The 16,526-nt window shown below is 37.9% G+C and overlaps 1 protein-coding gene across 1 annotated transcript in view; it reads right to left on the bottom strand.

Annotated features, from left to right (window-relative positions):
* DCTN2 (dynactin subunit 2) overlaps window positions 1-15,684 on the bottom strand; it is a 59,202-nt gene extending 43,518 nt beyond the window's left edge. The window contains exons 1-2 of the mRNA XM_026673924.2: window positions 15,541-15,684; window positions 11,439-11,507 (exon numbers count right to left, since the gene is read on the bottom strand). Coding sequence (XP_026529709.1) covers window positions 11,439-11,507; window positions 15,541-15,576 — 105 coding nt within the window. The 5' untranslated portion in view covers window positions 15,577-15,684. The remainder of the gene's footprint in view (window positions 1-11,438; window positions 11,508-15,540) is intronic.
* Between the last annotated feature and the right edge of the window lie 842 nt (window positions 15,685-16,526).

The following is a 16,526-nucleotide window of genomic DNA, read 5'->3' as shown; positions in this document are numbered from 1 at the left end:
GAGGTGATTACATGGGTGCCTCACTTAACAGCTGTCACAACCTCCAACTGTACTGGGCAGCCTCTATTATAGTTGTGAGTCAAGGGCTACCTGTATTTAAATAATGCTTTGTATGGTAGTTTAAGCTCTATAAAACAGTGAGCAGTGAGAAAGGCTTGGCTATGGAGGGGTGGTTCATCTGAAAATGAGCTATAAAGCAATCATTTATTGTACAATTACAGCTTCTGTATTAATATGTCTAGCTTTCATTACAGCAGAAATAGCTTTGGCTCTTTGTCAAAGGAGTAAGAGGAACAAAATATTCAAAGATTTGTACGGAAACTGGGAAAAAAGGAATAACAGGTACAGTAGTCCTCAACTTACAACCATTCAGTGATCAAAGGTACAACGGCATGGAAAAAAGTGACTTATGACCATTCCTCACACCTATGACCACTGCAACATACTGACAATTCACATGATCAAAATTCAGGCTCTTGGCAACTGGCATGATTGCAGCATCCAAAGGCCATGTGGTTGTCATTTGTAACAACATCCCAGCAATATCAGAGCAGCAAAGTCAATAGGGAAAGTTGGATTCACTTAAGAACTGCATGATTCACTTCAATGCAGCGATTCCCTTTAACAATTGTGACCAAAAAAAGTCATAAAATAGGTTTCAACTCATTTAACAATTGTTTCACTTAGCAATGGAAATTCTGGTCCCAATTGTAATTGTAAGTCAAGGACTTCCTGTACTATGTAAACATTTAAATACAGGTCTTTCTACCGTTCCCTCAGAGTCAAAATTTAAGTTTTACGCTTTTTGGCACAAAGATCTGCTGCTGATGCTTATAGAGTAAAATACTATGTACAGAAGTAATCATAAGAATACATTTACATATATTAAAAATATAACAGTGGAAAGGGGGGAAAACAGTCAAGCGTGAAGGGCAAAGGCCCAGAAATGAGGCATAAGTTAAACGTGAGGAAAGTATTTGGAGAAATAGGGCAAAGGCAAACAAATACAACAGCAAGAGATATAAATAGACTGGAAGTTAATTCATAATTATTTCGGAGCTTCCATAACAACACATGCTGATATCTTTCTTTTTAGTGTTTATACTGCGCCAACATTTTACAGCACTGACTTCAGTGAACTATTTGAGGATTTCAGTAAATATTATCAAACGCCTATATTTAAAAAAAAAATTTTTTTCTCTTTTCAACTCCGTCACTGAAAAAGTACTTCCTTCTTTAACCAAATGAATAAACCATTTAGATATACATGTTATACAATGAAATCTTTATACTAATTCCCATTAAAACAGGTTTTGTATTCCAATGTTTCATTTGGACATCTTTTTTTTCCCCAAAAATTTTATTGATTTTTAAAAAACAAACATAAACAAACAAAACACAAAACATGAAAACATAAAACATCTTTTTTGAAAGCAGCTTGATCCCAGGTTACATCTCTTCGTACAGACACAAATTCAAGTTCATGCTCATTTTTATATACCTTTCCATATCTTATTACCATTCTACATTTTCTATATAGCTTCTCCCCTCTTTTAACTCTTTTAACTCTCTTAATTCTATTTTATTTATTTCATCTCAATTTAAATCATTATACTTATATCCTTTGTCTGTCCTGTTTCAGCTGTCTATTATCTTTTCTCATTAAAACAAAATTTCTCGTGTAATCACTGATTGGAGTATGATGCCTTTATATCTTTCCCCTAAATTTATAACACTTAATATAATACATAACTTTCATTCGGATTCTGCTTAGTACATTCTAAAGCTACACACTATATTTTAAGAAAAGAAGAAATTATAAATGTATAATATAATTAAGACAACAATCCATACCAATTCAACTCTATCGTTAAAATTAATATTCATTTAAATCTTAAACATTTTACACGTTACTTTTCAAATAGGTATCATGCTTCTATGGGAACACTTATAAATTTTGCATAGTTACTTCCCCCCCATTTCACTTATATTTTAAAACATTGTGTAATTAAAATGTTCCCATTCCTTCCTAATTCAATTCTCTCATTTATTTCATTTCATTTATTTTGTTCAAAAAAGTTTCACTGAATTAAACTGAGTATTTTATCCCATTTTTTAATCATATATTGTTCCAATTTTCTAACATTATTTCTAATACAAGTATAACAATACAATCTTATGTACCTTTGCAGAATCTCATTTTCAGTTATATTTTTACCCATTATCTCTGAATAAGTCCTGTTTCTTTACATCTTGCTCCAAATCTTTGTAGCTTCTCTTCCCTTCCTTCCTCCCTTGCTTCTTCACTCTACCTTTTTTACCCCCTTGTCTCTCCACCTCCATTTCCCTCTTCTGTGTTCCCCTTTTCTGTTGCTTTCTGACATAATATCCATTTTTCACCTTATTTTTCCCTTTTTTGGTTGTTTTTTTAGGTCTTAAATTCTCCATTCTCTTTCCCCCCTTTCCCCTTTCTTCCCCAGATAAAGTTACTTGTTCATTAAAGATGGCTTCTTCTTTGTCCCAATCTTCTTGTTGCGCAGTCTTTTCTTGTAGTTTCTCATAGGTACAGATCGCCATTTCTAAGAAATGAAAAACGGAGCCAAAAGAGCCCTTCCCTTCTTGTTCCTCTTCTTTATATTTTTTAAATTCCATATTCAGTTCATCCACAAGTGATGCCATTGTAAAAAAAAATTTAAACAACAACCCAATTGTTTTTAATCATTCAAATATAATTTCCAGAAGTCCCAAAGTCACCAAACAATCCAAATACACACAAGCTGTTTCATTTAACACTTTCTTCTTTTTTCACTTTCTCTTCCTGGGGTTACTATTTAGTTACAAAGTTCCAGTTAAAATGTCTTATTACGATTTAACTTTAGATTCTTTTAAATTCCAAGCAGCCTCCTCCAGCCAAATCTTGCTCTTATTCTTTTCCTCTCCCTTCCCACTTACAGCAAAAAAAAGTTTTTTAAGTGTTCAGAAATCTTTATTGTCCCCTTGGCATTTAATTTTCCAGTTTAATTACCTGTTGGTGCCAAAGCGGATTTTTCCGATTTCTCATTCATCTGCTGTCAATGTAAGGAAGGAGAGTGAGAAAAAAAAACTTTCCCTTTTCACTTTCATTCGCTGCTTCCAAATCTTCTTTGGGAGCGATGTATCTTTATAAGATTTAAATTCCAGGGTACCTCAGTTGTTGCTTCTTATCCCGGTCAGCCAAAACTTTCACTTCTTAACTTCCTCCTGCACTTTCTTTTCTGGCTGAGTGCTTCTTTGAGGCGGCCATTTCTGACCGCCGCTCTTACCGCCTTCGGGAAAGGGAGTTTAGCCAGCTGAGGAGGAAAGATGCGGCTTTCCTCGACCCTGCTGGGGTCTCCCCCATCTTCACCACCTCTATGGGGTGGCTTAGTCCCGAAGCCAAACTGGCTTGGGGCGCTCCAGCGGCGAGCCCAGGCAGAAACTGCGCACGATCGCGGATTTCTGCCTGCCGCCGAAGCCCTGCAGACTGGAACTCCCTCATTTGGACATCTTTAATGGCAGCTTTTTTAAATCCCCAGCAAAGAAACTTTTTTCTTTGTCGGGGATTTCTTTCTTCTCTTTTTTTTCTCTCTTTTGTAACTCTTCCTCTTCAATTGCAGAGATGTGATATTTTTCATCACTTAGACACAAAGCAAACAATCTCCCTCATTAGCATAGCAGGTAATGACATGCTAAAAGTGTAATGCTATCCGTTAAAGCTGGATAGGCAGCTGTTTTCAGTTTCCTTGGGGCACTCAGTGCTAGAAGCTCCAGGGCTATTATTCTGCAATAAACAAGTGGAGCACAGTTGCCTGACCTTTAAGGAAGCTTAATATCCTTTGGATGCCACTAACTTCAACCCTTAACAACCCTAGCCAACTGGACCGAATGATAAGAGAGGCTTGGAGTCATAGTTCACCAATACCTGGAGGGTCAGATTCCCCACTTTTCGGTTATACCACCAAAGATTGCCTAGAGCAGGGGTCCCCAACTCCCAATCCATGGACCAGCACCAGTCCACAGCATGCCAGCAACCAGGCCATGCACACAAGCAAAGCCCCATTCACAAGATATACACAGCACACAAAACCACGCCCCTTCCAGTCCATGGAAAAACCTTTCTCTACAGAACTGGTCTCTGGTACCCCAAAGGTTGGAGGCCCAGAAGCTGTATCTATTAAACTAACCTTACAAGATAAGCTTAATCAAGCTTGAATTAAACATAAGGAATTGCTTTTCATTTTGACATCTTCAAGACAATCTCCTCTTTTTATTTTTTCTTTCTTCCTACTTACTCTTTGGTCCTAATCCTTAACCTAATAATGGCTGGCTTAGAACTGGGTGGTCCCCAGCTAGCAGCTGGTGGGATTTAGTTTACAACAGCAATGGGGTGTGCCAGGATTGCCGTCACTAAGCAATGAGGTTATATGACATCATGCTTTATCTGGATTGCCAAGGTCACAGGGACTAGAATTCCAGCAACTACAACCCAATAAGCATGAATATGCCAGTTGAAGTAGGCAGCCTTTAAACTGCACCCCAGTGTCTTACTGGTATCATACACTGTGTTATATTACATGAGTTTTGTGAAAAGAAAAAAAAAAGTACATCACAAAATAATAAGATAAATGCTTCATGCCAGCATTAGGGAGTCAGGACTGTTGCAGTAATTTTGAAGATGAGATATGAGGACCATTTTATCCATAATCTCTTCTGCCAAGAGGGTTTCTGAAGCTTTTGTTGAAGCACAACGGAGAGGGTCAAATGCAAATCCTACGTTTTGCTTTTTACTGTCTCTCTCTCTATTCTATCAGCATACTTTTTAATTGGCCTCTGACAAACATGCATATCCTGATTCAATGTCTTGATTCAAAAGGAAAGGTTAAATTAAAGCCCAAAGATGACATATTAAGCTCAAAGATGTACAAAGCACACGGTGACAAGCAGCAAATTAAATAGTTATGTAAATTAACACCAAGGTAAGATTTTTCCGTATCACTTGGCACTAGATCTAAGGCATGAATATCAGACACTATTTATCTCAAAGATGGGTTAAATTGTTATATAACTTCCATCGCTAGCCGTAGATTTTACTAAGCCCACAGAAAGGAACCGCTACTTCAGAGTGCTTTTAGCTAGCATTACACAGGTAATGCTTTGTTGACCTGATTACTCCTCAATCCCTATGCCCCGTTACTATGAGACTAAATGTACCTCCCACAATTCCCTTTGGGAATGCATGCATGCCAAGAAGAGAAAAATAGCTTTTATGCAACTCACTGCAAAACATTTAAGGGCGTACATCAATGCTACATATCATACTGCAGGAACAGGCGAGCCTTTAAGAGGAGATGGGAGAAAATTTAAATACAAACTATATGGTTTTGAGTTTGATATTTATCTAGAGAGACAAAGGATAAGACATGCTATCATAGGAACACAGGGACATAACACCTATAGAAAAACACAGGGGTGGTGTGCCTTCTTCAGTCAACTATGAGCAGTTCTTGCATTCGAGGCACCAATGTGTCTTATTTACATCAGTGCATTTTATTATGTATTACTTTATGGAAAGGGCCAACTAAGGATTGTGTGCTTCCCAAAACTAGGTAAATTATCTAAAACTGGATAAAAGTAGGCATTTTTTTCTTTTCAATAATGACAAGTAAGGTATGTGGCACTGTGGCTTTTCATCCCAATTAACCAAACTCTTTGCACCTAGAAATACCAAATGCTGAAACTGGGCGTGGGTTTTCAATATCAACCATCAAAACTGCATGGGTCCTATCTTATTCCCATTGGAGGGGGGGGATCAATGAGGCCCTTTACTTCAGCAAACTGACATATATGAAAGGCAACTTCTCTGCAGCCACAGTAAACGAATTGGCATATTTCCTTCCATATTACTGGAAGGAAAATATTGTAAAATGCTAAGAGCAGAGCAAATGCGCCCAGGTAAACTAAAGCAGAAACAATAGACAATGCATTATTTTGCTGTCCATTCTTTTCAGGTTATCGCAATAATTGAATATAATGACTCACTGCTATGTACTCAAACTCTTGAGCAGTTGACTCAAATGAACATAAATCCTTTTTCCAGGCACAATCCCTCAAGGACTGTGAGGTTTTGATATGTATTCTTGTTAAGTGTGTAAGGAAGTACAAGGAATCAAATTACAGGTGTATTACTAACTGATCCATGTGCTGGAAGCGGCACGCAGAGCCACTTCTGCCGGCACGTGAGAAGTCGCCCGGAAGAGCTCCACTGTGCATGCGCATGCACCGCCCACCCGACAGCTGATTGTCGGGTATCTGGCCTCCATGCGCAAGGGGCATGGGGGCGTGGGAGACGCATATGCATGCGTAGGGAGCATGGGGGGCATGTGCATTGCCTTCTAGGTGCTGGCATGCGAGTGCATGCCCAATTTTCGGCACGGGAGCCCAAAAAAGTTAGCCACCACTGTAATGCATCTTCTAAGACATTAGGGCAGAATCTTTCATAATTTCTCTTCAACAGAAAATATATATTTTTATTGACACAATGGACAAGCTTGCAGGTGTCTATTTACAAAACCATCTCCTAAATTTTGTCAGCCTGAAAAACAGCCTTCCCATATATGCAGTTGGTCTAAGGCAATATATATTATATTGGTTTTTACATGTATCAAAAATATTGTAACACTGTTCAACTGCCACTTTTATACAAGAACATTTGTTTTTGTTGAAAACTCCTGAAAAATTCAATCATATAAGTTTTAAATCACAAAATTTTTAATTAGAGTAATTATTTTCTCTACATAATTGTGAGTTCTTTTTTTAAGATAAAAATACAAAAAAAACACCTTTAAAAAAAACAAATGGAACAACCAAACCGGAATCACTCCCTCTCTAATAAGCGAGGGATCAGAAACAACAAAAATGTTTTTCAACTCTGACATGTTATGAGAGATAAAACGGGGTCCCTGATTCAAGGAGGAGCCAAAGAGGGATATTAAAGTTAATAAACTAACTTGCTATATTAGAACTTCTGGATTACCATGAAGTGCCAAGAGCCTAATTTAAAATGACTGCAGGTTGACATCATATTAAGTCATTGTTTATTTTAATGAGAATAAAATGACCTGAAGCTTTCAGTTTTATTTTTAATCAGTTTCAAATTAATCAAAAGTTAGGACATAAGGCCAGAGGTGGTGAAGAGGGGGGAGACTGCCAGCAGCATTGAGGAGAGCCGCATCTCCTCCTCAGCTGGCCATTACTCCCTTTCCTGAAGGCGGTTGCAGCGGTGGTCAGAAATGGCCACCTCAAAGAAGAACTTGACCGGAAAAGAATGTGCAGGAGAAAGATAAGAAGTTAAAGTTCTGGCTGACCGGGTTAAATTGCAAAAGCAACAACTAAGGTACCCTGGAATTTAAACTAAAAAAAATAACATCGTTCCCAAAGAAAATTCTGAAGCAGCGAAGGAAAGTGAAAAGGGAAAGGTTTGGTTTCTTTTTTCTTCTCTCTTTCCCTATACTGACAACTAAGAGACTTAAATAAGAAATCTGAAAAAAAAAATGCGTTTTGACATCAACAGGCAATTAAGCTGAAAATAAAATAAAATGTCAAAGGGATAATAAAGATTCCTGGACACAAAAAATTTTATAAGCAGGAAAGGAGAGAAAAAGAATAAAAGGGCAGGATCTGGAAAAAAGGGAGGAGACTGCCTGGAATTAAAAGGAATCTACAGTAAAACTTCAACAAGACTTCTAAAAGATACATTTTAACTGAAACTTGGCAACTAAATAGGAGAACCCCAGGAAGAGAAAGTGAAAAAAAAAAGCAAAAAGAAACAGCTTGTATATATTTGGATTACTTGGTGATCTTTGGATTCTTGGTTATTGCACTTGAATGACTAAAATCAATCGGGTGGTTGTTTAAAAATTTATACAGTGGCACTACTTCTGGATGAATTGAAAATGGAACTTAAAAAGTACAAAGAAGATGCACAAGAAGGGAGGGGTTCTTTTGGCTTCGTTTTTCAATTCTTAGAAATGGAGATCTCGAACTATGAGAAACAACAAGAAACGTCTGCAAAACAAGAAGACTGGGACAAAGAAGAAGCCATCTTTAATGAACAAGTAATTCTATGTGGGGAAGAAAAAGGAAAGGGGGGAAAGAGAATGGAGAATTTAAGACTTAAAAAAACAACCAAAGAAAAGAAAAATAGTTCAAAAAATAAGTATAATATTGGAAAGCAACAAAAGAGGGGAATACAGAAGAGAGAAATAGAGGTAGAGAGACAAGGGGGTAAAAAGGGAGAGAGAAGAAGAAAGAGAGGGAAAGAAGGAAGAGATAAGAGGTAAAAAGGAGGAAATATTTTAGAAAATTGGAAACGGAAACATTTTAATTAGTTAATGTTTTATAAAATATAAGTGAAGGCGGGGGAATTAATTATGGAAAGCTTATAACTGTTCCCATAAAAGTATAACATTTAATTGAAAAGTAATGTTAAAGAAGTTAAGATTTTAATGAATATTAACATTAATGATAGAATTGAATTGGAATGGAATGTGTTGTTTTAACTATATATATTTATAATCTTTTTTTAAAAAAGAATATAGTGTGTATTTTAAGAATGTACCAAGCAGAATCGGAATGGAAGTTATGTATTATATTGAATGTTATAACTTTAAGGTATATATTGAAGCTTAAATAAGAGTTAAATGGATAAAATTAAAAGATATAAAGGTGTCATACTCCAATCAGCAACTACAGGAGAAACTTTGTTTAATGAGAAAAGATAATATGAAATTGAAACAGGACAGACAAAAAGTATAAATATAATGATTTGAATTGAGATAATTAAAATAAAATTGAGAAAATTAAAAGAGGGGAGAAGCTATGTAGAAAATGTAAAACAGTAATAAGATATGGAATAGAACATAAAAATGAGCATGAAATTGAATTTGTGTCTGTACAAAGAAATGTAACCCGGGATTACGCTACTTTGTATTTCTTTGTGAAAACTCAAATAAAATTTACAAAAAAAAAATATGTCAGGATTAGGTCATAAGCTTACTTTTACATTGTAATTACCATCGTAATTGAAAACAATCTTAGCAACAAGACAGTTGTTAAACAAGGACTACCGTATTTCTCCAACAATACGGCCTCCCCCAATAGGAAGTCCCAGCATGTTTTATAGGCATAAAATCAAATTAAGCCCCTCCCCCAAAATTAAGGCCTATATTAAACATGCGAAATGGGGGGGAATGGCAGGGGGGCTTGCCGTTAGGAAGTATTTTGTTGCATACCTGGATATGGTGCTGCCTGCGTTGACTTCGGCGTTGGCGAGGCAACGGCAGCGCTGCTTCCCTGGCCAGCGGGTCCGGCGGAGAGAGCCCGAAGCCGCCCGTCCTTTCCACCCCTCACCCAGCCCGTCCCCGTCCCCATGCATCTCCAAATGTGCCGGCAGCTCCAAACGCTGCAGCTGCACGGGCATCGGGCAGAAGCGCTCACTCGGCAGGGCTCAGCTCGGAGGAGGACGGGGCCAAGGAGGAAGGTCTCCCGATACGAAGTGCCCCACTAACGCCAAGGTCAACATCCAAGCCATCGCCGCCCGCCCGAGGATGCAAGGGGTGGAATTAAGTCACCCCCGAAAAGATGGCCTAGCCATTTTTTCGGGGGTCAAAAAAAAATAAGACCCGGCCTTATTTTGTGAGAAACACGGTATTTGTGCAGTTAAGTAAATGAAAGTTTATGTACCTGCAAAAAAGTAAGTTTTGTAATACTGAATTTACTTTCATTACGTGGAAAAACATAAAACAGCTTCTTCATCCATATATTAGGGCATATAGACATCTCAAGATTTTAAACTTGTGAGATCGTCTCTTGTAATTCAAGTATTTTTCCTTTCTGAATGTAGAACATAAATGTTAAACAGTGCTTATATATAAAAAAAGTATAGCTTATCAAATGATACATCTAATATTTTCAGTTATATTTTTGGTTAAAAATATTTAAAGAAATACTTGCCTGGTTCCACATATCATATTACGACAGTTTAAAATTCATGCCAGCCCTTCGGAATTATTTAAGATTTTTTTCCCCTAGCTTTTCCTGAAATGCTTTCTTTCAGACTGGACTACTAATTATTACATCTAATTGTAAAAGCTTGGATTTATTTATTTTTCTTATTAATCTTATCTGTATGGTTGCCCATCTTATAAATAGCAGTTCTGACCAGCTTCAATAATCAAATAAAACAAGAAGTATAAAATTGTTCATTACAGCAAAGGTCTCATCACCAAAGTCAATTAATGCTTGCCCAATATAGTTTTGCTGATGGTTTTCCACCAAGAATTTTAAGAAGTTGTCAAGGGAATCTTGTACTTGAGTATAAACTGACTAAAGTTCATATGTAACTAATAAACAGACACACACACACACACATTAAACATATACAAAAGTACAAAAACAACTATTTTCCGGCAAGAAGGAATAACTTTGAAACATTCAAAAACAATTGTCTAATATCTATACTTGATTTACAAAATTATTATTACAAAACAACAAATATTCTCCTTAGAAAATCTACAGTTCAGAATTATTTTGTGGAGTCACATTAAGGAAGCAAGAGGCAGTCAAGAAGATCAACAGTTTAACAGTTTGGTGTTTTTAAGAAAGTTTCTTTCAGTTTATTCAGGTTAAAATAAACAATGAAATCCAGTTTTATTTAACAAAGATTTCAAATTCCAAATTATATCACTTTCCAATTTTCGTATTTCCTTTTACTTGGTCACTCTATATAACAATAGTAGTCAATACAAGCAGGGGTGGGATTCAAATTTTTTAACAACCGGTTCTGTGGGCTTGGCTTGGTGGTCATGTGACTAGGTGGACATGGCTTGGTGGTCATGTTATTGGCTGGGCGTGGCCAACTCAACATCCCTCACATCGAGACACGCATCTCCTCACCTGGCCTCTCATGACTGTGAGGATGCTGCAACAGTCGTAAGTGTGAAAAATGGTCATAAGTCACTTTTTTCAGTGCCATTGTAACTTTGAATGGTCACTCCACACAAACAAAGTACCAGCAAAGGAGGAAAAAAACCTCCAGAGAAGTTCCTGAGACAGGAAGTCTAGTCCTGCCAAGAATGTAATAAGGGTTAACGGAGAGGCAGTTTCTGTAAGCAACACCAGAATGTTTCCTTCCTGTCTTCCTTACAGGATTAGGCCAGTAATTTCTTCTAACAACCGGTTCTCCGAACTGCTTAGAATGTTAACAACCGGTTCTAGCGAATAGGTGCAAACTGGTAGAATCCCACCCCTGAGTACAAGTCACTTTGGTGAAATGACATTTTTGGAAATAGTCTAAGGATAGATACCCTCATTTAATGTATTCATAATTTTTTAAAAAACAATAGAATTTTATATGTTCCTACCGCATCAAATTCTGCTTGATCATCTTCAGGGAGGTCACATGTTTCATAAACATCAGGCTCATTCCTGGCCTGAAAAATAATAAGTGGGGGGAATCAGAATATTACTCCAGATCCTGTTACAATAACATTTCCTTAAAAAAAATCCACCATAAATAAATAATAGTATGCATGAACTCTTTTTATCTAAAGAACTCAAATCAGAGAATATAATTAGATGGATCACACACTTAATGTATGATCAGTTAAGTAACAAACTTTTCTTTTGTAGTATCTTTGTATATTTTTATTTTTAATTTATCTTGTGTTGTATGTTTCCCAGAGGCAGAATAGAATTGGGAACCTTCAAAATAAATAAATCGCACCTACTGGCCCAAGAAATATTTATTAGCCCATTCACCACAAAGCAGCTGTTTTCAATAATAAGTAAAGATTCAAAGGGAAGACTTCAGGGTGAGATTCATGAACCTGACTGAATTGCATGTATAATCTACATTTATTTCTGGTGTTTCCATGCTCAGAAAATACATAGTGATGGTTAGTTGATATCCGAAAACAAGACCGGATCTTATATTAATTTTTGATCCAAAAAATGCATTAGGTCTTATTTTCAGGGAAATACGGTACTAAATGCATCCATCTGGCTGACGATCTTAACTGGGACTTCTTTTGGGGATAGGGCTTATTATTGCAACCATCCTGAAAAATCATGCTAGGGATTTTTTTCCAGTTGGATCTTTACCAGATCTGCTGTTCAGAACCAGGTCTATAAACGCCAGACAGAATCTCAAACTATTGGCCTCACGAGTGCTAAACCAGGTCCATGGCAAAGGCATGTTGGAGATAATTTTAAAAACTCGGCAGAAAAATGTACATACTATGATCATCACTGGTACAATAGGAAATATATAAAATAAGTACAGAAGGTGCATATTTCTTTGTTTGGGGATTTCGAATTGCAGCATTGTTCCTCCCAAATTATCAATTGGCTATTATTTATTTAACAAATTTAAATAACTGTCCATGTAGTCAAGGATCTCTGGGTAGCAAACAGAAGTGGAACACAACCAAATTCTATAAATCCAATTTAAAAAAGAAACTAGGTCAAAGTCCCTAAAAATTACATCTTTAGAACATCAAACAAAACAATACCCACACTGTGGCTCCACCAACGCCAGTATCTGGGAAAAGAGGCCAGATTTTCATAGCCTTCTAAAAGGCCAATAGGATCTAGGCCTCTGTGATGATCCGGGGCGTGGCACAAAGGCAACACAGTCAAATAAGCAAGAAGAGTCCCTATATTATCTCCAACTTTGCCCCCAATGTCCAGGTTACCTTCGGCTGGAGAAAAAACTCTCCCAAGAACAGTCTTTAAGTGGAGGAAATTCAGTCCGAAAACAAAGTACATAAAACTGTAACCAAAAATCCAAACAAACTATGCTGCAGTAATTAACTTGACAGGGCAGGAGAAGGAATTGCAGACTTGAAAGCACAGCAAAACACACACAGTTGGAAAGATGCCAGGCCAGGAACACAAATAAGCCTCAAGGATACCAGATAATTCACGATTTGCTCCCAACAACTTGCTGTGCGCAGCTTCCCTTTTTAAACACTGTGTTCCCAGCTGCAGCTAATGAATCAGGGCCCTTTCCTCCCCCATAAGCCACGCAACTCACGTTGCTCCCTTCTCTGTTCCTCCCTGCGTGCTCTAGGATGAAGAGTGGGTGGACCTGGGTCTTCCTCCGAATTCCCTCTCCCTTGCTCTACCTCTTCCCTGCTCTGCCCAGCCGGACTGTGCTCTTCCCCAGTTTCTTCCACAGCCAATGGAGCCATACTCCCACTCCCTGTCAGCTGCTCAGCCTCCCTCTCCGAGTCAGATTCCAACAGGGGCATGATAGCCTCCGTATTTTGGGGGAAAGCAGTTTCACAAGATATATTATTACAGAAGATATGCTTCCTTGTCTTAACAGAAGACGCTACTTCACTGAGAGGATTTGGAGCATGCCTATCTGCCAGATTTAGTGGGAAAAGCAGAAATCATTAGGGATCAGTGGCCTTGCAAGTAAACTGGTCCCATGTCATGTAAAACTTTAAAAATGATAATCAGCAATATTAACTGCATCCAGAAGCCCTCTGGATTCACTGCAGCTCTCTTGTAGCAGTGGTGTTATGTCTCATATTGCAGCTCTTTAAAGCACATTGTAATATTTCTAATTGGAAATTGACTAAAGTGTGTGTAAATATCAGTGCTTCCTGATCTAGGAATAGGTACAAGTGGGGCATTGGGAAAATACGTTCTGATGAGCAAAATGCAAAAGCATAAGGTAAATGGCAACTCCATAAGGAGTCTATTAGCCATCATTTATATGACAGTTGCCTCAGAAGAGTGCCCAGTAAAATCTTTCCCAAATGTAAGCAGTAAGGTCACATACCTGCAAAAATATGGGAAAAGCAAATGTCCTTTCAAAGGAATGAGGAGAAATTCTATATCTAGTGAAAAATGAAACATTCTACAACTTGGCTTTCGACAATAGGATAAGAAACCATATTGTTTCAGATTAGCCGTCTAACAAAAAAAAATTACTAGTGTCTGAATTAAACAATAATAGATCAGGTTAGGCAAAACTCACCCAGTTTTATCCTGTTAAAACTTTACTGGCTGCCAGCATATTTCCTAAAATATAAAGTAGACTTCCCTAACATGGTACATTTATAAAAGATAAGGAATCCACACATTTTAATCAACTTTTAATTCCTTTTTATTTTACAGTACAATGTACAGAATAAACAAAGTTGCTTAGTTAGCAATGTTTATTCTGGCTAGGTGTTGGCTCTCCTGCATCTAAAGAAGAAAAGGCCTTTCCCATTTCCTGCTATACAAGCTAACTGAAGCTGCAGGGGCTGAATGTAGAATCTCCTGTGTGCCGAATAAGCCACTAAGCAATAATTCCTCACAAATACTGAATTACTCCAATGACAGGACAAAATAGAGAGATGTTGCTACAGGGCATGGAACCAGGCCACTCCAGGTTCTTGTCCACTCCAGATAAAATACCCATAAAGTATCTGCAACCCATGCCTTAGGCTATATCCTTCAATGTGACACTTGCCCTTTCTTAACTGAGACAAGCACAATTTATTGGTTATTGTTCTATCTGGCAGTTCAATCAGCCACTAACACCAGCAGCTTTTCATACTCTCATACCCTGCATTTAAGACACTGAAACAAAAGCATCCCTTTGTCTTGAGCTTTTTTAGTCATCAGGCTTGTCTTTAGAGAAAATTGGCATAGGATTTGCACAGCGTATTATCACTAATGGACCCTTTGATTGTGGAATCGCTTTTGATGGGAATATCTAATTTTCACATTCTTCATTCAAGTACATTTTATCATCCTGGCAGTGGTTGGGAAAAGCCAAAGAGAAGTGAAAAGTTGTTTTTTGTTGTTGTTTTTTAAATAAAATGTGGGAGCGAAGAGAGGACCCCAAGAAACATTTCGCTTATATTTTCTATGTTTGCACCAACAAAATCATATGCAACATTCGTTATCAACCTTTTCCTCAATTTCCATTAGGGTTCTTTTCTGTGTAACTAAATAAAAGTTTAATTAGTACAGATACAAAATACAGCCAAAATACACATTCTGAAAAGTGTGAAGAACTAGCTGGCAACATCTGCCCTCCAGAATATTACTCAACACTCCCTGATCTTTCTGCAGGGGATCCCCACCTCTCTGCACAACCTCAGAGGCACTCCTTTCTTAATGGCATCCCGGCTGTCAGATACAAACCTCCTTCGGGATCAGGCTGAGCTCTGGGGCTTCCCTTAAATCCCTCTAATTTTCGCAAAGACTAAGGAGCTCCGCTCCCTGGCGCGGATCAAAAGCCCCAATTTAGGTTCAGGTGCTTCACTCCTTACCAGCAGATCTCCCACCCACTTCTTCATCCATCCACCCAGCCATCCCGCAGCCCCATATCTCCAGTTCCACTAGCCTCTCCGACCCCACCCTTTCCCTCTCCCTAGGCACAGTTCATGCTCATCCTTAAAACGGCACCAGCCTCCCCGCCTCTTTTCTCCCTGCAGGGGCTTCTTTTTCGCCACTCACAATGCCGGGCAGGTCCGCATACTTGGGATCGGCCATAGCCAGGCGCAGGGATGGGTTGAAGCCACCTAGGCCGGTGAGAGGCAGGAAAAAAAAAAAAAAACAAGTATCGCGAGAGCAACCGAGGCACGCGATGGGAAGACTGAAAGACTTTGGGCGTTGTTGTTGTTTTTTTTGCCGCGCTATGTTTTCTGGGAGCCGTAGTCCTAGAGACAGTAGTCATCCACTGCTGGATGAAGAACATAAAGTTTGGTCGTTACTGGGAATGTTCTTAGCATACGCCTGCAATTTCTCCAGTATTGATTTTAATTTTGTTTTCATTTCAGACTTCAAAAGTACACAAGATCCTTCTCATCAAAGTTAAAAACAGAAATTCCAAAAAAAATAGGATCTCTTTTTGTTATTAGTAATTGGCTATTTTTAGCCTTCTTTATGCCCTGGTGCTTTTTATTTTTATTTTTGTGCTTGAGTTTTCATTTATTTAGTATCCTAATTCTTCTACAAGAAAAATAGCCATTAAAAAAAAACCAAATACAATTAAACTTTATAAAATAATGCGCCTATTTTTCCAAAACCATTTAAAAGAGATGGAGTAAGGTGCCTTCAAGTCACTTTTTTACTCCTGACATGTGTCTGGATTAGTCCCTGTAGATTTCTTGACAAGATTTTTCAGAAGTAACAGTAACAATATAACAAAGTTGGAGCGGAGCTTGGGGGTTTTCTAGTCCAACCCTCTACTCAAGCAGGAGAGCCTATGCCATTCTAGACAAATGGTTGTCCAATTACTTCTTCAAAACTTCAGTAATGGAGCACCCACAACTTCTAAAGGCAAGCCATTCCACTGACTAGTTGTTCCCACTGACAGGAAATTTCTCCTTAATTCTAGGTTGGCTTTTTCTTTGTTAAGCTTTCATCCATTACTTCTTGTCTTGCTACTTTGAAGAATACGTTGACCCCCTTTCTCTCTGTGACAAAACCTCAAATATTGT

Source organism: Notechis scutatus, chromosome 2 (genome assembly GCF_049901735.1).
Source record: "Notechis scutatus isolate UNSWTSFEM ecotype Mainland chromosome 2, rNotScu1.2, whole genome shotgun sequence".
NCBI classification, from domain to species: Eukaryota; Metazoa; Chordata; class Lepidosauria; order Squamata; family Elapidae; genus Notechis; species Notechis scutatus.
The sequence above is the reverse complement of the archived record's forward strand: the minus strand, read 5'-3'. Positions and strand labels throughout refer to the sequence as shown.